This window comes from Simochromis diagramma, unplaced genomic scaffold (assembly GCF_900408965.1).
Source record: "Simochromis diagramma unplaced genomic scaffold, fSimDia1.1 OVJJ01000304.1, whole genome shotgun sequence".
NCBI classification, from domain to species: domain Eukaryota; kingdom Metazoa; phylum Chordata; class Actinopteri; order Cichliformes; family Cichlidae; genus Simochromis; species Simochromis diagramma.
The window spans coordinates 15,818,205-15,841,666 of record NW_024387030.1 but is presented as its reverse complement, the minus strand read 5'-3'; the positions used below and the strand labels follow the sequence as shown (position 1 = coordinate 15,841,666).

Here is a 23,462-nt window from a genome sequence, read left to right as displayed (position 1 = left end):
TTGTTCGGCATCCTCGCCTCTGTCAGTGCGCCCCCGGGTGGCTGTGGCTCAATGTAGCTGCCATCACCAGTGTGTGATGTGTGGGTGAAGTGTGGGACTGGATATGTGTAAAGCGCTGGGGTCCTTAGGGACTAGTAAAGCGCTATATAAATACAGGCCATTACCATTTACCGTCATTTCAACGAGATTAACGCTGACAGCACTAGTGGGAACACAACGAATATGACTGCACATTTACTCCGACATCATCTTAGTGCAAAGACAAGTGGAAGCAGACAAAAACAACAAGCATGCATGCTATAAACTTCACCCGAGTCATTTAGACAGCCGTTAGCACATGTTCTCCTATGGGGACCTGATATGTTTATTATTTGGCGAGCTCAGACAGGTGGAGCGGAGATCGTTTGGTCTGCTTCCCGTGAGCTAGCCAGGGAGCACAGCCGTTTATTGAGCATCTGAGAAGAACACTGCCGCTAGCTAACGCTCCGCGGGGCACCCACAGCAACAAACAACAACAACACACAAGGCGCCCTCTGACCCCGGAAGGACACACCGTCGCAGCGAGAGGCGTCACCGTCACTATGGCAACATAAACAAACATAACTGTACAAACAGAACCCCGAACAGCCCTGACCGCTACATAGCCCCCACCTAAGGGGTCAGTCGTCCCCGACGCCCCATTGCCCCACACAAAGTCCTGCAATGTCCCAGGTGCCTTTTTTGGCGCCACCGGCCGTCACGACCAGCGGGGGAAAAGTCCTCGGGTCAGAACATGGGGTGCCACCATCATCCCACTTCTGACACCAATGTGGTCGGCTCAGACACACGAGGGAGACGGAGGTGTCGTTTGGTCTTGCTTCCCGTGAGCTAGCCAGGGAGCACAGCCGTTTATTGACATCTGCAGAAGAACACTGCTGCTAGCTAACTGCTCAGCGCGGCAACCGCACACGCAACAACAACAACACACAGGCGCCCCTCTGACCCCGGAAGGACACCACCGTCGCAGCGCGAGAAGGCGTCACCCGTCACTATGGCAACATAAACAAACATACTGTACACAGAACCCCGAACAGCCCTGACCCGTACAATATGCGCTGAGAATATAGCCCAGAAGAAGCGTATAGTATAGCTTTTATTTTGGAAAGAGCCATTTCTCTGTAATAAACTCTCTTTTCCAAGATGAGTGATTCCTCAATCAGATACAGGTGTTACCGGCGCCAGATCCGCGGCCCCGAACCATAGTAAGGAACCTCTGGCAGTTACTTGAAGGTTCCGTAACTGACTCGTAGCCGGCAACAGCTTACTATACAGGTCAACTCCGCTAGCAAAAAGATCGAAGGAGGCTAGGAAACTGCTTCCCAAACTTTATTTCTCTCTAAGGCCACGAACACCGCGTACAGTGGGCTGAAACAGTTTACTCCAGCGAGCATCGCCGACACAACTCTGGTCTGTCGAGGGATTTATATTCCTTTTATTTATTTTCTTTCCGTCTCTTCTGTAGCTAACCGTTACTTTTTCCCCTTCTCCGCTCTCTCTTCACACACACACCAGGCAGTCCTGCTACACCTCCGAATAATTTCCCATCAGGCTCATCCTTAAAGGGCCATGCTTGTAAACACAGGGCTTGCAAAATGGCTAGCCCGACGTCCCGGAGCTAGCGATTTTTCCAGTCGGGCTACCAAATCTATCTCTGCCCTGCCCTCGGACTATCATAGGAAGGAAAAATATATGTCAATGCTTTTGCTTCTTTCAGAATGTATGGCTGGGTAATTATGTCATTGGCATCGGTGAGCCACTGTCAATATCTGACATATTGAAATCGCGTTTGAATTTGCGCTGTTTTTTTGCTTTCACTTTGCAAATGTCCAGGTGCCTTCTTTTTGGCGCACCAGCCGGCACGACCGGCGGGGGAAAAGTCACTCGGGTCAGAACATGGGGTGCCACCACTCATCCCACTTCTGACACCAATGTGGCGAGCTCAGACAACGAGAGACGGAGGTGTCGTTTGGTCTTGCTTCCCGTGAGCTAGCCAGGGAGCACAGCCGTTTATTGACATCTGCAGAAGAACACTGCCGCTAGCTAACTGCTCAGCGCGGCAACCCCACAGAACAACAACAACAAACACCACAAGGCGCCCTCTGACCCCGGAAGGACACACCGTCGCAGCGAGAGGGCGTCACCCGTCACTATGGCAACATAAACAACATAACTGTACAAACAAAACCCCGAACGCCCTGACCCGCTACATATGCTGCTGAGAATATAGCCCAGAAGAAGCGTATAGATAGCTTTTATTTGGAAAGAGCCATTTCTCTGTAAATAAACTCTCTTTTCCAAAGATGACTGATCTCATCAGATACAGGGCTCGCAAAATCCTAGCCCGACGTCCTGGAGCTAGCGATTTTTCCAGTCGGGCTACCAAAATCTATCTCTGCCCTGCCCGTTGGGCTATTGTAGAAGGAAATATATTTCAATGCTTTTGCATTCTTTCGGAAATGTAGCTGGGTAATTATTGTCTTGGCATCGGTGAGCACTGTCAATATGTGACATATTGAAATCGCGTTTGAATTTGCGCTTGTTTTTTGCTTTCACTTGCATCGCCCAAACTGTGTATAGAGAGCGACAGCAACTGATGGTGAGTGATATAATTGTGCACCAATTCCTCTGACATCTCTTATCAATCGTTAGCTTACTATGCAAGACAAGTGAAATCTCCCGCAGCAAGCTAAAATATGAGAGGTTGATCGCGCAGAGAATCGCTGGACCGTATGTCAGGTCAGGGTGAAGAAGTGACAGCCAAAGAAAAGCTTACCACAAAACGGAAAAGTTATGACAAATCAGACTATAAGGCAAAAGAAAGTGCAGCTTTATGGTTTCATGGACAAAAGAATTTCTGTGGCTGCAATATGACGAGCTAATAACCAGGGCTGCACATAAGTGGTCCGCAGGTGCGCATTCACTGTCAAAAAAAAAAAAAAAAACGCGCACAGATATGAAGTTGCAACGCTGTTTGCATACATAGATTTTCTGGAGGAGGACAGACATTGTTTAAAACTCTTAAAGATGTCGAAGAGCTCCTTTAAGCAATTACTTTGGTGTTCCTCCACCTCCAAACAAATGTCAGAAGGAGTCCGAACCCGAAGAAGCGCGTATTCTCGGAAAAGTGGTTGCAGGAGGTGAGCTGGCTTCAAACAAATGATGAACGCACAGAGATGTGGTGCGAATGTGCCGTGAAAATCCCACTCTAGTGGACAAAAACAGTGCTTTTTATATGGACGCAAACGCGCATTGCAACTTCTTTCTGGTGCGCGTCTTTTTTTGACAGCGAATGCGCACATGCGGACCACTATGTGCACCCGTGTAAATAACATAATGTTCTGCCGGGTGTGTTGTGGTTTTCCCTCGATTTCTGAGTCGACAAGCGCCTTTGTTACTGGGACCGTAATTTTAAGAAAGGCCCCCATTAGAACCCATGAGAAATGCAAGAAACGCATTATTGCTCGTCTGACATATCTTTCCCAGAACAAACACCAATTGCAAATAACTACTAAAAATAACCTGAGAAATCTGTTAGAACAGCTACTATGTTGCAAAGAGTGAACTACCACTGGCACAATTTAGCAGTCTTTGCAAACTTCAAAAAGCAAATGGCCTCGATCTTGGTTCCACTTGTCTCTTACCCGTGACTTCAGTGGAAATTCAAATTCAGGATCTGACAGACTGATTCATGTCCTACACAGTTCTTACAAGTTCATAGAAATGTCTGTTCATTAGAACCAAGTATTTGAGTTGATGATTGTAATTTTTATACATGTTGTAATTTGTTTTTCAACAATTTTTTGATTAATGTTTTGTTTCCTTTACAATATTATACATTAAAGTATAATATTGTAAAGGAAACAAAACAGGAAAGTGCATTGCATGAGAGGGGCTAAAAACAGGAAGTACATTTGGGTCTCGACCTCTGTGGTTTGTTTGTTCTTTACTTGCAAAAGCGGTGTAGTAGAACAAACCTTTGGGGTTTTATGTCTGCTGACTTCTGTAATGAATGTTGGTTAATCCGCTACCATTTAGAAAGCTTAGGTTTTGTCTGCACGAGAATTTCACCTCGGCTCCAGTGATGCATCTGCAGTAAGGCTGCCTCTTTGTTTGTGTTAGCATGAGCGCTTGGGTACCTTCACATACACACACACGCCCAAACGATCTCTATACTGGTATTTGCCTTTCATAAATCACAGCTCGGTGACACACACACACAAATACAGAAACACACACTACGCCACCACACGCCCGCCAGTTAAATAGTTCCTTGATTAACTTCACCGCAGTGGATCAGAGCACACATTTTAGCTGGGACCACAGAGCAGGCTTGTTAAAAAACCCATTCTTAATCTTTGGAGGACTTTAAAGTCACCTCGGCACTGCAACCGTCTAGTTGAAGACATGTGATGCTTTATGGTGTTAATGAGTGATCCATTTATCAAATTTGAATTGGTGAGCCGTCAAGTTGCAAGGTTAAAAGCCGTTAACGGATTTTAACGGAAGCTGTTTTGAATAGATGTAGTTTCACTTTACTCGTGTCCGCGCTTGTCTGTCTCTATTAAATGTACAAACACTTTTTCAATCACTTGTCCTCACACGCTCGGCGATCTGACAACTTGTGCTGCGGCCACCTGCGCTCCTGCCATGCCTCCTGCCGTGTGTGGGAAGGACTTTTAAGAGCGTGTGTGTGCTGCTTGACTCACAGCACTTGTGGTGATCATGATGTCATTACTGGCCTGGGGTCAGGCTGGGGTGTGCTTCGAGGCCTCGCCATGCGCTGATGTCACGTAGCTAATCCTCAGCTTGTTTATATGTATGCATGTGCGTGTGTGGTTGTGTGTTTTACTACTATTCCACCTCAGCGGTGGCCTTGAACCCTCCTGTCTTGGCTTTGTACAGTGGCCCATTGTTTGTGTTTTGTGGTTTCCCGCTCACCCCGGATCCTGGCGTTAAGGCACCAAACACCCACCCGCCCCTACACACACACTTGCAGACACACGCAGACATAGACATGCACATATGTACCCACCAAGTGTTTAGTTACAGAGTGATGCACTGGCTAAATATGTATATTGTAAGTTAACACCCGAGGCAAGGAAACTTCCCTCATTCTGAGAGGAAATGCGTCACACTGCCCATAAAGCACCTGTTAATGCACAGAATTCCCCTACATCATTAGTGTCGTGCAGTCTGCCCATGATGCCATAATCATGCTAGGCTGAGAAAAAGGCAGACCAGTTCTAAAAGTTTTCCTGGTGCACTTCAGCATTGTGCCCAGTAGGGGGCGTAGCAGAGTATGGTGAGATTTGCTGTATAGGCAGGAGGATTTCCACAGCTTCTTGTATATTTGCTTGTGTTTTGTTTAATTTTAAGTTACAAGAGTTGTTTATTTACCTAATAGTGTTCGCGTGATATTTCATAGTTACGTGTCAGACGGGGGCTTGAGCTCACGTTATTGGAATGATAATAGCAGCTTTCCTCAATCCAGGGGTGGCGTAGGGGGGAGTGAGGGTAACGTCCCCCCTCACCGACCCTCTCTTTTTTTCTTCTTCCTCCACACTAGACCCTCTTTCTCCCCAGCACACGGATGCTGGAGTCCCTATGATATTTTCCAGATGCCTTAGCGAGTGCATCGACAAAACTTACCACTCATCAGATCACTCCCCGTCCTTAATGCACACGCTCACTCTCTCCTGCAGCTCACTGTCTTGTTAAAGAGACACTTCCTTGGCCCAGCAGACTTCCTTGATATAATCTGTTCAAAGAATGGCTTTCTTTGTGTACACGTGGTCTTCCTTCCTAATCAGTGATGGGATGATGGTCTCCGTGAGTGCATATGTTTGTGTTGCACATACAGTATAAGCACAATCCTGGTGAATTTTAAATTGAAGTTGTCAGATTTAAATTTTTTCTTAAAGTGTTGTCTCGTTTCATCACAGTCTGTTTCTTGTGTTTCGATCTTGGTTGACCGGTGTGTGGCATTGGTCATTGCACAGATGTTTGTGTGTGTGTGTGGGTGTGCAAGCCCTTTTGGGCTGTGTTCCACCCTGCTTGATTAGCCATTAGCCAGTGGCTGCCCTCTCTGATTTCCCCCCACAGTATGATAATCCGTCGCCATCATCATCCAAGCCAAAGCCCTGCCAGCAACTGCCAGGCCCAATTCCAGCCCACATTTTAGGTTTAATGACCTAAGGCAGTGGAATTACCCCATCACAGTTTCTCTGTGGGCTGCTGTCTCATGCATGTTCACCATGTCGTCATGCAAATGTTAACTGAGATGAGAGCATGTGTCCAAATCTGCCTCTCTGCGCCGCACTCAAAGGCCTGGTTGTGAAAGCAAACAGAAACTGGACATTGACTGCATTTTGGGTTTTTTTGCGTGTGTGTGTGTCTGTGGTCAGCTTTGAATGAGCAACATGATGTTGCGTGTCTAACACAGTCATCTTTCCTCCACTGGAGGCTTTCTGTGTAGAGTTTACATGTTGTCGTCACGTACTCCAGCTTCCTAGGACATGCATGTTAGGTTAAGTGGTGATTCTAAATTGACCCTAATTGGTGTGAATCTGAGTGAATCTGATTGTGACTTGTTCTCTCTCTCTGTCTTTTTTCCCTGTGTTAGATTAACAAACTGTACCTCTCTTCTCGCCCATGTAACAGCTAGGATAGGGTCCAGCCGTCCCACAGCCCTGAATTAGCCAAACGTTGGATGGCTGCCTTGAAGGACTGTTGTCATGATCTAAAAATCCAAGATGTTTGGCTTTTCTTACGACTCTGTCGCAGGATCACAGGATCACGCCACAGATTTTACACTTCAAGTTCAGCTTACTTGTGAGGAGGACTGCACAGACATTTTTTTGTAGCTTTATACGTTTTTTTGACAATTCTGAGAAATAGAACTCTCAGTCAGGATTATATCAGGATTATCACTGTTTAAGCTTGGACACCATACATTTATAACGGGAATGCTGCTCACTGATGAAAACGCTGCTGCTTATAAATAAAATTCAAGGGCTTTTGTGGCTTGAACCTTAAGTAGAACTAAAAGTTGATCTGTCATGAAATCTGATAGAAACTACTCTGTTGAATTGATTTTCTAAATCAACTGATTGTTTGGTCTATAAATAAATCTTCTTATGAATCTTGTTTTTGTAAGTCCTACTAGTCTGTGTAGCTCTGTTTCACATTATTATAATATCCACTTTTTTGTTATCACCCCTTTAGGCTTCCCTGTCCAATGAGCGTGACTACGAAAGCATTGTGATGATGAGAATGAGGCAGGCCGCCGAACGTCAGAAACTCATAGAACAAATGCAAAGGGAAGACGAGGAGGAAGCTGCCACGTCATAGCACCACAGGACTCAGCTCGTTACCAGCGCTGTGAGAAATATTAGATGTAATCCTGCATCAGGCTTTAGTTTCATAAAGCCTCTTATTTGTTTTTATTATTTTTTTGTATGTAATGTGATGTGTGGCAAAATAAACAATTTTCATAAACAAACAAAAAACAGTTTTTGTGTCATGGCCTTTCCTGAGAAGAGATGTGAGAACCAGCAGGGTTTGATGCACAGCTGGGTAGTGCCAGAAAGTAGATACAAATTTGGAGATTTAAAGACATGCAGCTTGTGGGGATAGGTTAATTGGATAATCCAAATTGCCACTAGGTGTGAGTGTGAATGGTTGTCTGTCCCTGTGTGTTGGCCCTGCGACAGACTGGCGACCTGTCCAGGGTGTACCCCGCCTTTCGCCCTATGACAGCTGGGATAGGCTCCAGCGCCCCCCGCGACCCCGAAAAGGAAAGCGGAAGCGAATGGATGGATGGATGGATGTTCACTAATAAAGTTTTCTAGAACTTTTGCTAGAACACACAATTTAGATATGGACCTGTAGTTATTAACTGAAACTGAATTATCTGAAGGATCACCTTTTAACAATGGGAAACCATAGGCAGATTTCCATATTGCAGGGATCTCATTGTTCAAAAGGCTGAGATTAAAAATATAAGTTAGTGGTTCTGCTATAAAATCTGTAACCAACTTAAGAAAATAAGGATCAAGCTGATCTGGCCCTGCAGATTTATTTGGATTCAACAGATTTAAGGTGGTCCTGTGGTCTTCAAAGAAATTTGGAAGAGAAAAGCTGAAGGATTGGTCCAAAGATTCAGTTTGAGTGGTAAAAGAGAGAGCCTCCTGTTTATTAGGCAGTTTTAAATATGGATGTAAAGATTCAAATAAAGACCCGGAAGAAACAAAAGACTCATTAAAGCAGTTTAGAATTTCACATTTTTCCGTCTTTTACAAAAAAAGCTGGCATCTCATTGGTAGTTTTGTCCCTATAAGAACATGTTATAATTTTTTTTTTTAGGATCATTAAGATGTTCAGTAGTTTTTGAAAGATAAAATTCTGATTTGGCTTTTAATGAAGAAGGCTGAACGATTTCTTAGCTGTCTAAAAATCAGCCAATCTGCCTCAGATTTAAAATCTCTGGCATTCATTTAGGGCCAATTTCATTAAAATCTAAAGTGGACAGTTTGTCACTAAGTGAATTTAAAGCCTCAATAATAGCTGAGGGGGGTCTCTAACAACCTACAATAGGAATAAAATGGTCCTTAAAAAGTTGGAGCTTAAATGCAGGAAAGAAAGAAAGAAACTGTTTAGTAAAAGATTAAAAGATACTGAAGAATAACATGGAATTAGTTTTTTACATAAATTGCAACACTAACACAATGAAAACAAAATTGTAGCCCGTTATTGCAACGTCTTTGTCAGTAATTGCTATTGTTAGCCAAGTTTCAGATAACGTAAGAATATCAGTATCCAATGCGTTCACCCAAATTTTTCACTAAGTCCAGTTTAGGAAGAAGATTAGTGACATTTAAATGAATAATACCAAGTCCCAATCTAGCTTTAAATCACAAGGAACATTTAAACATTTGTAATCTGGACCAGGATTAGGCCGTATATATTTCCAGATAAAAGCAGCAAAAGAACAACGAAGCCTTTTTTTAGAAGTAGTATCACAGACTGATTTCTCTTAGTGCTCAGTCTCTTTGGGAGGTGAGAGCACAGGGAAATAAACCAGTCATATGGAATAAATAAATGAATTAAATCAGACGAGCTGAGATCTGCACCGATGTTCCCTCTGAGAGGACTAGAAAATGAGGTTTATCTTGCTCTCCAGACTGTTGTGCCTCACGTGGACAGAGAGCCCAAAGAGATTGGCCTTGCTACACCACACATAATCAAAGTTGCATAATGCTGTAATTTGCATCTGTCAACCATTGTCTGGTTCAGTGTGACTACTCACTGCCTCATTATTCAAGCCAAACAAGTGTGATGTAAAAAAAAAATCATTCTTGTCTGCACTCTCATTCAGAAGCCCTGATCCAAACCGCGGACTCTCTGGTGTAACTACGTGGAAATCGTTTTTTCGTCCATGCTAAACCAGTAATCAGGCTGCGATTGGAACACAAGGTAGGCTTTTATGGAATTCTTGTGGGCTTGTGTGATGAAAAGTGAACATACTAGAGGCCCTCCATTATAGAGTTGGTGGTTTAGATGATTTTTCCCATTTCTTTGTATTCACTAGAGAAATTGTCTACTCCTGGGTCTGATCTTTGGTGGACATTGAACATGTGCATTTTCTATGCAAATCCTTTATTTTATAAAACTCAAACAAATGGTAAAAAAAAAATAAAAAAATAACTTCTTCATGGATCTTCAAATCCAGTTTTTATTTTGCGACTGACGAGAGTGAGTAGCTTTGTGTAATTTACACGCCATAGCAGTTCCTTGCAAACACTTGCTTTGAACAGAAGGTGGTTGTGGCCCTCCGATGACCATGTTGGGGATGTCCTCTCCCTTTATCATCATGCAAACCCAAGAGTAAGAGAACCAGTGTTCAGAGCAATCTGAAGCTTGAGCTTTTGGGTTATAGAGACGGTGTGTACGTCAACTGACCTTCTTATTTTAAACATGAACATTCACCACAAAATGTATATACAGTACACTGTACAGCAGGGGTGTCAAACATATGGGCTGGGGGCTAGAATCTGATCGACAACGACTCAAATCTGGTCCATTTATATTTGCATGGCCTTTGAAAATGTAAAGGAGGGCATAAATGTTGGAACTTTAACTGTATTTCCTTAGTTTTTACAGCTTTTACTATATTCATACCAAAACAAAGTAACTATGTAATAAACAATTAAGTGACAGGAAAGTACTTTTTTCAGTTTCTACCATAGTTTCTTTTCAGAAACAGATTTCTTTCATTACAGCAGCATTTATTTATCATGCAGAAAAACCGAAACTTACAGTTTAAAATAAACATCTTTTTTAATACATTCAAATATCTCAGTTGTGATTTGGTTCTTGTCAGGGACCAAGCAGTAAGGCATAAAGGACACAGGTGTTTAATTTTAAAAAAGGGGGTTTTATTGACCCAAAAATATGAAAGATAGTTAACAAAGCCAAAAAACTTAAACAGGCAGACCAATAAAAGAGGTCAACTCAATAAGCTAAACTCAAAATAACAACTAACGAAACCGCAAACAAACATAAGACAAGCTGACCTTCTGAAATGACACATGGGTAACTTAAATACTGGCTTGGCTAAACCAAATGGCACACAAGGGGGAAAAAAAAGGCTGCCATATAACCAACTATCCATCCATCCATCTATTCGCTTCCGCTTATCCTTTTCAGGGTCGCGGGGGCGCTGGAGCCTATCCCAGCTGTCATAGGGCGAGTATAACCAACTAATACAAAACAATTAAACAAACTTGAAACAAGCCCCAGGCAATGAAGCATGTGGTTCTGTCCAATTAGGCTGTCAGCAGTACTTCAGCTCTTCCAGCCCTTTGCCACACCTTTTGCCAACCAGGAAGGAGAAACCAAACCCCAGGTAACTCAAAGAAAGAAAGATATATTAATATAACATAAAACAGAACTTTGACATTGCAGTGTTAATATGTGTGCACGCCATATAAACACTGGAAGGTGTGACAGAAAAGAAAAGAAACAATATATTGGACAATAAGTAGAATATATTTAAAGTAGCGACTGCAAAGTTAACTAAAGTGAAGCAACTAGTGTTGAGGTGTGGAGCTTACCCTGTGTGGCTTCCCATCACAGTGCTATATAAATAAAACTGAACTGGTCTGGCCCTTCATATCAAAGTGGGTTGTGTGTGGTCCACAATGTAAAATGAGTTTGACAGCTCTGCTCCGCAGTACATATACAACATAAAAGAAAATGCCTTAATATATTAGTGACTTTGGCTGAGCTTTAACGTAATTAATTAACCCCTGGAGGGTCTTAAGGACATTTATTGTCGTTAAGCACAAAGGTGGATGCATTTTTAAGACGCCTCCAGGTGTTAAATCTGATTGGCAAGTTAATGGCTATTATTGTTGAAGAAGTTAATTTTTTATGCGTCTGCAAGCAAGTACAGCTGCTGAAAAAAAATGTTCATGTGCAACACTAATAGATGGAGAAAGAGCAGAAATGGGAGAAATATTTGAACTTTTTTTTCCCCCAAAGGTGAGCACTGCTCAGCAAGTGACATTTGATAAACTTGAAATTTAAAGTTCACATGTGATGTCCTGATACGCTTTACACTTTTTAAAATCATTTATCGGCTTTCTACATCACGTTTTTCGCTAAATTATGTTTTCATGAAACATCTTGCAAAACTAACTATAGCGCACTAAATGTTGTGTTATTCAAAGGCTGCATGAAAACACCGGGCAGTTTAGTGCAAGCTGAACTGTTAGTTTGCAGTGATGCACGAAGTTGTACTGGTTACATCTCGGTTACTGTTACTTGGTTGCATCAGCGATCGCAGACATCAATTTATTTTGATCGATGAATTTATATTTACTTTCTGAAGTCTATCTTTCATACTAGCTTTATTGTGTCTATGGGTTGGAAATCAGCCATATATGGTAAATGGCCTGTATTTATATAGCGCTTTACTCGTCCCTAAGGACCCCAAAGCGCTTTACATATCCAGTCATCCACACATTCACACACTGGTGATGGCAGCTACACTGTAGCCACAGCCGCCCTGGGGCACATATAGATCATGAAACATCTGAGTGTATTTTCATGAATTCATTTGGCTAAATCCACAAAGAGCAGTGATCATCCCAGTCTGTACAGAAAATATCACTGGAGGCCACAAAACAGCTTATGTGACTTATTTGTAAGTAGTTCTTTTCACCACGTTACACGGCTACACCCAGTCTAGGGTTCCCCCACCTGCCAAATCCCACTTTAACACCTGCTTACATTCCTAGCTGCTTTAAAGCCCACTAATTAACACATTTTATTGTGGGTAAGTCTAATTGTGAAAAAAATAAAAGCAACACTCTGACAGGCTGTTAGGTGCTGAACTATTTCTTGGCAGATGACTTTCTGGAGTCATGCCGTCATTGTGAGGGAACCAGTGGAGGCTCTGGGAAGTTACTGGTCTGAGCCAAGAAACAGTCTGGCGCATAACCCCCCCCTAATTTGGCTCTGGCTTAGGCCTGAACCCACAGACACAAGATTTATCAGTCTTCCTATCATCCAACTGTTGATGAAGTTTTTTTTTTCTTTTCAAAACCAATGCACCATTGTTTTAATCATTAATTTAAAGCCCACCCTCTTGATGTAGAGCTGAGCTTGTTTCAGTGCAACCAAACTCGCTCGCCCTACTCCACCCTTGGCTTTCATGGATCGCGTCATAACTCATTAACCAGCATAAATTAAAGCTAGAAATTTGGTGTTCTTTTTCTGACAGTGGCCTCAAAAACAAATTCTCACACTTCTGATTTTGTTGTTCTACAAGCAAACTGTTGCGCAATAGGCTTATGTAATACGTATCCAGAAGATTCTGTATTGCTCATTTAAGTTCTCTGAAGTGACGTGCTACCTCTCTGTGACCCACATAAAGGCAAGCCTTACCGTGCCAGACTACTGTGGTCACCCCTGGGTTTCGTAACAAGGTTCGAACAGTCTGTTTCCCCCCTGTTCCCTATGGGGGGAAAACTATTGCATAATCGCGTGTCTGCTTTTGCAGGCCTGTGTGGCGGTGCTTTCTCCTGTCATTGTGTTATTTAGGAGCCACAGTGCAGCTTCGAAACATCCCATCTAGCCATCCATCTCCCCGCCACTCCTGCACCGCCTCACCGTGGCTGTTACACAATGTCCAGCTGTGGAGCACAGCAGTGGTGTGTTGGGAGACATCTGCGCCTCTCCTCCTGCAAAATCCCCTCATCACATGGTTTTGTTTACGCATAGCTGCTTTCAATATCCCAGCGATGTGAACAAAAGAAAAAACAAAAAAAAACAAGGGGAACACACAAACTCTGTCCAAATGACACAAGGAAATACAGTCACAGGAAATGCATTCGCCACCAACTCTGCCCCAAGCCCACAGTGGCTTGTGCTGCATGCAAACCAGGATGGATGAGCCTGTTGCTCTGTCATATCACCAATTATGGCAGCGGCACGGAATCCTCACGGTATCTCATTGCTTCCCATTTTCCTCATATTGTCTGTGTCGAAGCAGTCACTGCTTGTACCCAAACAGTATCTGGAATGTCTGTGGTAACAGAACTGGGAAGCACCGTCTCCTTTTGATCTTTAGCAGGGAGGTAGATGCTAAGTCATGTGTGAGGCAGCAGGTCTGGTAAGAGTTTGGCTGTGAGCTAGTTGGCAACGTTTCTGGTTTGCGGGCTAGCGATCCAGGCTGGCCCCAGACATTTGTTGGCAGACCCGAGGCTGTAATGAAACCACCCAGAGTGTTTTGGCTCTCGCAGCCAGACTTCTGCTCTCAGTGTTCCTGCGACACTAGAGTCTCATCTTCAAACGTGAAGAGACCCTGTAATGCCCCACAGAGCTGTAACAGCCCACGACAAGTAACAATAATGTTTATCAGTGTTTTATTTTTGATGTATCTGTTTTACAGATTTTCAGACGATTACACATTATGTTTAATTCTGTTTAAACTGATTACTTTTAATAATAAGTACACAATCCACATAATGACATCATTAAGTTAGAAACACATGTTTTAAAGAAAAATTGTCTTTACACAGCGATGCATGTACAAAAGTTTCTAGTGTTTTAATTAGAAAAAAAAGTGAGGCTTGGTTCAGGATAAATCTACTCTGGTCACTACACTGTATCACCAGTGCTAAACAGTATTGACAAAGGCAAACCCCTGTAGTTTCAGTAATCCCCTGAATCTGGTGACCTATCATCTAATCTGAGACCTTATGTAAGGGATAATCTCAACTTTACTTTTGTTTGACTATGGCGTTACTTTATAGTTGCCAATATCTTGAATGTAGAATGTATAGAGTAAAAACAGGGATATTCTGCAGAATTCATTTACCCCTTTAAAGGCTTATACAAGTACCCGCCCTCCCAGTACAGTATCTTTGTGATCCATCACTCCATCTCCTTGTGAAGACACCACACCAGTGTTTGTCCCACACCTGTCATGGACACCACACGGAAGCCAATCTTCTCCAGCTTGTCCAGCACCAGGCGAGGCGGGTCATCCACGTGATACTCGGAACTGAAACAAGCATAAACAAAGCAATTCTGCTTTCCACAGATGTGGGGATTTCTGCATCTCTCAGTAAACTTCTCTTGGAAAATAGAGTGCTGTTAATTGTTCTAGTGCTTGTTCACTTCCTTCCACACCTTGTTTCATTTGAATCAGATTGCCAATGGCAACACCTCCCTGATCTGTATTCCATCACCTTGAACGGTTTACTCCAAATCTGCAAGGCAGCAGCTTTCCTCCCCCCTCCCCAACCACACTGAAGCCTTTTCTTCTATACGACCCGATTTCAGCTCTGCTGTCAACATGTACATGTTAACTGCCAAAACGTACAAAGCATCAGTTTTAAGTGCCTAAATATGGATATGCTGCCCACTGTGAGCAAAGTCTGCACGTCTGTGTGCAGCTAAAGATCAGAATGGAGGCAATGGTTAAATCTTACCCATTTACAATCACTGATAAAAATTGTTTCACAAAAATGATTGAATCAGGAGCAAAATCCTGTCAATCTTTGTAAGAGACATCAGCCTCATGGTGCTTAAAAGCTTGAGCTGAGATAGGCTTACAAAACTTAACCATTTATCCTTGGGTGTTTCACATGGCAGCTCTGAGAGGTCAAACAGTGCAATTTAAGAAAAATGAAAACAGAAAAACGCTGCAAAGACCCTCAACTAAAGTGGTTTTTGGGAGACAATAAGGTGAAGGATCAGCTACAGTAAATGGCTAATAGCAAACATCTATAGTTTATATAAATCATGTGATTAAATCACACAGTGCCTTGCGTCTTCCTCCTGCTATTCCATGGTGTTACCGTCACCCCAAAAACACTTCCGTTCTGATTTATTCAACTTCCGTTGTGTTTTAGCTGCAAAAGATTTCACCTGTCAGGGCCATCATAACACGCTTCCCACATTTGACCTATATAGCTCCTATGATTACTGACTTAGGTACTCACAAATTGTTCCCCAGCATAGTCGTTTTCCTCGCTCCCAGGTAATTCATGACCACTGGATCCGAAAATTCATCCCCCACATTTGTCGGACCGTTCTCCTGCAAGGCAGCATTAAGTGTATTACCCACACAGCTTAGAACTTACTCTAGAAATATTGAGGGGGGGACAGCATCCCTAAAACAAATTGTCTGTACAGCTCTCACTGATTGCACCTGCAGCCCTCTGGCAGGTGCACATGATAATCTCCAATATCTGAACATGCTAAAAATAGATGATCCAATATACTTAAAGGGTACTGGAGGAATTAGGCTGCCGGAGTCGTGGAGACAACAAAATGAACATGCGCAAACAAGAGGCCGACAACTGAGCAACATGTGCTTTTTAGTTGACGTGGCACACACACATACAAAAAGGTCCCACGCACGCTTCTCGCGTCTTTTGTAACCATAACTTTTTTTCCCCCAGCGTGCCGAATATTACCGGCCATTGCATAACCAACCTTGGCTGATCAGTAGGCTAGTGTGCGCGCTGTTTTGCAGTCAAATAAACAGATCTGCGACTCAAACGCGCCTCCCCCGACAGGATGACGGGAGTCGTTTACGTATGCAAGATACACACCAGTCGAATCTGTGTGCTGACGAACATGTACGGCATCCCGCTCGCTAGCTTCGCTCCGGTATTCCCCCAGGAGTGACTGAAAGAGGTGTCCTCACAGATAAACGGTGCCCTCTTCAACTCGAGCTCCAGCTGACTGCGCTTAGCGGAATGCGGAAACACCCACCGCGACGAGCCAATCACAGCTCCCCTCTCAGCATCTGTCAACAGCCCGCTCTGCACAGGGTCTTGTTCAACTGGGATCGCTGGTTTGTTGATATGAGAAACGCGGGGCAATGTGCATGTACGAGAAGGAAATGTTAGTTTATAGTTTCATTTAACGAAGTCATTTTTTATTCTTCCAGTGCGAAAGTTGACTTTAAAATCTCATCATTCTTTGGATGGGAATTTATTTAATAAGCTACACATTTATTAAATTACATTTCAGCCACAACCAATTGTGCTACACATTTTCTTTCATTTTCAGGCAACTTGCTGCAAGTGGAAAGAAATGCAATTTCAGTTTTCGTGGTCGCTGTCGTACAGTCTGCTCTATGTATTTGCATGTATTTGTTTAATGCATGTATTATATTAAACCTGCACTGTCTAGAATTCGCTCCTTCCCAGAGATTTATTAATTTCCTCTTGAGTTCGGTAATAATAACTCTGGATCAGTCTTGTGACTGGGAGGGAAATGAAAGGCACAGACCAAAGGAAAGCAACAATGGTGGGAACTCCGATAAGATCAGTAATATGAATGTAATGTCCTGTGGATGCCAGAAAAGCCTGGTGGACTCTCAGTTAGGCTTTGCATGTCATGGTCAGTGGGAACAGTAATTTAAAGCCTGATCGCTGCTTAATAATACTGTGATGGTAGGCAGACGTGCATCCAGGCAAACCAGATTCAGAAATGTCCTGTGGTGCAATCAGTTTTGAAGGCATAAATCGAACCAAAGTGGTTTACCATCAAATCAAATGTGTTTTTAAGATTGGGTCGTGTATTTGTCTTAAATTTAATACGTCTTTAGCAGTCTGAATTGACAGTGTTAAATGGCTTCTGACATTATACAGAGCCTTTAATGTGCATCTGCTTGATTCAGACTGGCATCTGTGAGTGGTGGGGACTGCTGAGAAGAGCTGACCTCTCCTGGCTTCTGAGATCAGTGAAATTCATTTCCTATTTGTTTTATTTTCATTTTTTTTCATTAACAAGTTAATTGTTTTGTATTCAGTAAAATCAGCTTCAGTTTGGATCATCTGCACTACTCCTAGACATCAAAAAGAAACCAGCTGAGGTGGTTCAGCTCAGGGGACTCAGGGATCCCTCTTGGGTGTCTTCTGGGTGAGGTGTTCCAGGGATGTCCTACCGGGAGAAGGCCACTCTAAACAGATTATATCGCTCGGCCTGGCCTGGCAACACCTCGGCGTTCCCCTGGATTAGCCAGAGGAGGTAGCTGGGAAGAGAGAGGTCTGAGCTTCTCTGATTGGGCTGCTGCCCCAAAGCCTGACCTGAGATAAGTGCAAAAAGATGGATGGACGGATGTGATACAAAATGAAAGAAACAAGTCTTCACCATTAAACCAATGAGATCTGCTGCAGGAGAGAAAACAGGAAGGCAGCAGAGTTATTGCAGAGGCTCCAAAAACAAAGCAGAGACCCCCTTCTTGCCAAGAAGAACCCTCTCTCTGCAAGCATGTTCCTATGCACTGAGACACTTCCTGTGCTCCTGCAGCGTCTTCCTGCACTCGCTCATCTGCTGCTGGTTAATAGAGTCCAGGGTCAACTCCTCTCTGACCCTGTGGTGACAGTGGAGCACATCCCTGGTGGGTCCACGGGAAGCAGCGTGATCTTTTGATGAGGTCTCTGCCTTAGCCCCTCTCAGCTGAAGTGTGACTGCCTGCTGCCGGAACGCTTCCATCAAAGCTCCTTTTCTCTACACAACAGTCATAAAAATACAACCAAGAAACACAACTGTGCTCAAGTTGAGTTTCGGCCTGTTTACAACACATGATATTGAAAACAGAAACAGACATCAATTAAATTCAAATAAATAAGCTTCATGTCTTGTACGTCCAATCCGGCCGTTGTGTCGGACATCCCACTCGCAATATCAAGCTTCACATGATCAATGCGTTTGATGGATTTACTTGCTGTGAATAGGCGTGGGCGAGAAATTTGCCCTGAAAGGGTTGCGCTGCTAAAGCGATCGCTCTAAATCACTGAGTGGGAACTGAATAGGAATGAATTATACAGCAGACAGTGTATGCATTTCACGATTTACTGTAGGTGTGTGCTGGGGTTATTATTCCACTATTCAGCTGAGAGATTTAAACTGTGGGAGATTGCAGACAACAGGCACCTCTGACAGACTGGGTGCTAGGCTTGAGCACGGTGTAGGTTTACATTTGTTTAATTGTGATGAATCACTGCATTGTGAGGCCATATACTTTTTTTCTTTAGAGCTTCATAATCGTGTGCCTGCAACTGCCTTGTGTAGCCTGTTTCTCCTCCAAGGAGCCTCGCGGTCCCTCTTTTGCAAGGAGATACATCACTGACCTCCTTTTTCTTTGCTTTTTTCCAGATTTCACCGTGCAGCTTACATAAAGCATCTCTGTGCTGCAGCGATATTACCCGACAGCAAGGTTCAGCTCTTTCCTCCTCCTCCTCTTCCACCACCTCCTCCTCTCTGTTTTCACCTCACCTCACCTCCTACTTTGAAATGCTGCGCTCACTGATAGATGACACAGCCGGCATAGCGTTATGAAACATGTGCGAGCGCTGTCACCGGGTTAACATTTTGCTGAGAAACACCAGGATGCGGTTTCGGCGGTTCTGCGTACTGAAAAGGAGGTTTTGTTTAGGGAGACTTTCTCCCAGTGATGAAGAAAAATGTCATCAAATATTTGGAGCAGCGTTTTCTCACACACTGTCTTTTCTCTCGTCACCTCAATTTAGGGCTTGATTTTGTGCGAGAGGCATGTCCCTTTGGGTTACCACAAATGGGATTGATTGGGCTATTAGTAACAGGAAACAACACGATTTGCAATAAACAGAGGGGAACAGAGAAGAACTTTACGAGGTCTTGAATGCATCTATCAAGCTATCAAGACTTTTTCTCTGGTCTATTCTGTGTTTCATTCTGAGGATTTGTAACCCCGACAGCCATCATTTAGCTGGAATATTTGTCTCTTTTTAATTTAGATTGTTGATGCTGTGAAAAAAGACAGAACAGTGATTTGCTTAAAATGACCTGGGACATGTCTCAGTTTATCTTAAATGTTCCAAGAACAGCAGTCTGAGATTGAAATCCTTTGGGATTTATAAGTAACTGAGCGGCTGCGCACCATTTACTGTTTGACAACATGATTAAAACACTTCCAAGCATGCCTCAGTCCTTAGTAAACCTCAGAGTTAAAGACTTACGGCAAATAAAGTCATAGTCGAGGGTTAAAGATGATTTGTCGGTCTCAAAATACTATTTTGACTACTCAGCCGGAATGTTGATGACATGTCTCCTTCTAAAGTCTGAAACTTAACAGGATTTATTGTTACAAGATGTTAATCTGTTTGGAAAGTGCCATATAAAGTGAATGAAATGGTAAGTGTGATGGCTAATTGAACAGGGAGAGGAATGACAGCATGGATGTGTAGCAATAGGACTGATTCAAATCTCGATTCTCATCAGGCCTGTGGTCATTGGAATGTTTTGTATTATATGCCGCAGCATGTGGTTGCTGTTTATGCACAAGTCCGGCAGAGGTAATCTGCTCTGTGTATCTTACAGCTTCGGTACACAAGGGATGGCTTCTCTTAGAATAACTACCATGACAATGAGTTGGGCAAGAGTAAAGGGACAGCTTGGCTTTGTTTAATCCATAACGACGACAGAAAGACAGGATATTGTACCCTTCATTGTGCAAAGATTGCTGGTTTCCATTAAAATACGGTCGTAACAGCTGTGTAGTGTGATGTGTTATTATAATGACATGCCATGCTGGGCAGCAGCGACTACAGCTTTAGATCACATCAGTGATCAGAAGGCGATATGACGAGTTTATGACTTTTAAACATTTTTTAGTGACGCTTAACTTGTGCTTGTAATTTGTTAAAACTGTTGCACACAGTACCAGTGAATCTCAGCAGGATTTTCCTGTAATAAATCAGCAGGTCCTTACGATGAAGAGCACACACGTCTGTTATATATCACATTTGGTGATAGCTGTATGGATAAACACTTTGTATCTACAACCCCAATGCCACAAAAGTTAGGATGCTCTGTAAAATGTAAGTGCAATGATTTGGAAATCTCATAAACCTATTTTGTTTTATTCGCAATGGAGCATAGAAACCATATCAAGTGTTTACACAAAATGAGGTCATTTTGGATTGGGTGGTAGCAACATGTCTCAAAGAGGTTTAGACAGGGTTCATGTTTACCATTGTGCAGCATCCCCTCTTTTAACAACAGTCTATAAATGTCTGTGAAGTGAGGAGACCAGCTGCTGGACTTTTGGGAGACGAATGCCGTGTGATTCTTGTCTGATAAAGGATTCTAGATGTTCAGCTGTCCTGGTCTTCTTTGTTGCATTTTTTATGTAATGAAAAGTTAACTTGACTTCTTTAAGTTTGTGAAGATGTTTCACCTCTCATCCATGAGGCCTCTTAGACGTGAGCTCGATGCTCTCAGCAGGTGAAAGATCTGGACTACAGAAAGGCCGGTTAAGTACCCAGACTCTTGTAATAAATGCATGGTTAAGCATTATCTTGCTGAAATAAAGCCTGGCCTGAAAAGTATATCAACTGGATGGGAGCACATGTTGCTCTAAAACCTGTTTATACCGTTCACTTGCCTTTTCAGATATGTAAGTTGCCAGTTCCATAGGCACTACTGCGCCCCTATGCTATCAGGATCCTGTCATGTTTCGGCTGTGTGGCAGGCAGGGATTGGACCCAAACGCAAACTCACTGGAGACAGGATTGAACTCAAAAGGGCAGCTTTTATTGCTGAACACAAAAACTCTACAAAATCTAAACTGGGAAGACTAACAAAACACACAGCATGAGGGAGACTACGACACTGACAAAGCGCAACAGAGGGATAACGAGGGAACGAGACACAGAAGGAGAGCACAGCTGGGAGTAATCAGGCTGGACGAGACAAGGGAAGCAAAACTAGAAACACTGACATGAGACACGGACCTTCAAAGTAAAACAGGAAACACACTGACTGAATTCTAAACATACAAACTTAACAGCAACTGGGGAGACAGAACATAGGAACCTGAAACATGGTACAAAAACGTCACAGTGGACATAACATGGAACACAGGGAAGCCATATGACAAAGCCAAAGAACTAAACCTATGATAACCATAACTGAGACCTAGGGAAACAAGAAACAGTACAACAAAGGACTCAAAACATAATCCATAATATAAAAACGAGATCTCTTCAAAATAAAACAGGAAACATAATGAGACGCAGACATGACAACCAGAACTTGACAACGTAAGACACAGACATGAAACACATGAAGAGCAGGGGAGACTTAACATGGGTTGGAAACACAAGAGGGAACTAATAAGCAAATGAACATAGGAGACCTAATGAGCTTAAACATACTATAAACATCAAAATGAACTAAAACTCAAAACACTGTGTAACAGTTGCTATTGTAATGCAGTGTATCACCACATGGCGGCGCCTCCTGTCTCACGACTGTTGTCACCCCCTTTTTGTTCTTCTTCGCACTCCTGTAATGGATGCTCCCGTGTGTACGCGGACTAGTGTGCTCTTTAGTAATGTGTGGTAGAGGTAGCACTTTTATTTTTGATATTGTAAATAAATGAGTACTTTTTGGAAAGTCAGAAGCTGTTGCTCATTCGCTATCCACCTGCACACCTCCGCGGCTGGCTTCATCTCCACCGCACGTTACAACTGGGTCATAAGACCCAGGATCGTGACAGATCCAAGCTTTTGAACTGCAACTTCTGACCACAGAACAGTTTTCTACTTTGCCTCAGCACATTTTAAATGAGCTTTGGCCCAGAGAAGACAGAAAGGCCTCTGGATTCAAATATAGCTTTCTCTTTCCAATGATAAAACTTGCATTTGTGCATGGCATGGCAAATTGTGTTTACCATGCCATCGGAGCTCATACAGTAATTTCTGTGACAGACTCTTATCTGTTTTTAATGGAGTACCCCCTGAGAGCCCAAAGATCACAGGTATGCAATATTGATTTTTGGCCCATGCTCACAGACATTTCTCCAGGTTCTCCAAATATTTTGATCATATTATGTCCTTAAGAAGCTCTTCTATTCTACAATGCTCTTTAGATACTTAATCGTCAATGTACTGACCTGTTACCATTTAACCAAAGTAGCTGAAAAATGTTTCTGCAACTGTTTCTTTTTGCTTCTTTTTGCTTATCCTGCCTTTTGTTTTTCACCCTGCCCCAACTTTGCTAAGATGCGTTGGTGCAATTAATTTCAAAACAGGCAAAAAATTTTCATGAAATGGTAAAATGTCTCTCTTTAAACATTTGATTGGTTTTCTTTGCTCTGCTGTGGTAGATACTAAAGTAGTCTTTAATATTATAGTCTGCGATCAACATTACAATAGGAGAACAACTTAAATAGATGTGTCCTCTACTTGCCCTGGCTACACAGGAAGAAAGACAACGGCAGACAATGAGAGAAGATGATGTGACAATGATGTCATGGTATTTCTCATTCTGATCAAGGCCAAACGTCTTAAGGGATTTTCTTGCTGTACGTCATGGCCTTCATCCTTCACATGAGAAACAAAATTTTCAGATGTGGAGCTGCAGGTGTGGAATTCAAATCATGTAAAAAATAAAAACAAAAAACCCCACAAACGCAAACTCCACCAGCAACTAGCTATTACCAGGATCATTGCAAAACACCACTTTGCCACACAATGACAATAAATTACCATCTGGCACTATGATTTTATTGTCTTGTTTTGACAGATTACAAGTAAATTACCATCTCGGGCCTGAATCCATTGATAGATCACATCCTGGGTCCCATCATTTAACACGTTTACTGGGTTTGGGGTACTTTAAAGCTGATCTGACTATCGTGAGTAAGTCAGTGGGATTTCTTGGAAACAGACAGAATGTAGACACACACAGACTGTCATGGTTTTACAAGATGATAGATGAAGCTGAAGGCAGAAAGTCACATTCTTAAATGTAGTGTGGTTGTGATGGTTGCTGTGCTCCCAGACCAATAGCTCACTGACACTTATCTAATTCATAATTTGCTGCTTTATTGCAACCTTCAGCTGAAG

General features: G+C 42.9%; 1 protein-coding gene across 1 annotated transcript; it reads right to left on the bottom strand.

Moving 5' to 3' along the window:
• Window positions 1-13,051: 13,051 nt before the first annotated feature.
• Window positions 13,052-16,354, bottom strand: gchfr (GTP cyclohydrolase I feedback regulator). The gene is made up of 3 exons (XM_040042433.1): window positions 16,170-16,354; window positions 15,555-15,649; window positions 13,052-14,611 (listed from the first exon to the last, which is right to left on the bottom strand). Exons 1-3 carry the CDS (start codon window positions 16,203-16,205, stop codon window positions 14,482-14,484), a joined length of 261 nt encoding a protein of 86 aa, XP_039898367.1. The 5' UTR covers window positions 16,206-16,354; the 3' UTR covers window positions 13,052-14,481.
• Between the last annotated feature and the right edge of the window lie 7,108 nt (window positions 16,355-23,462).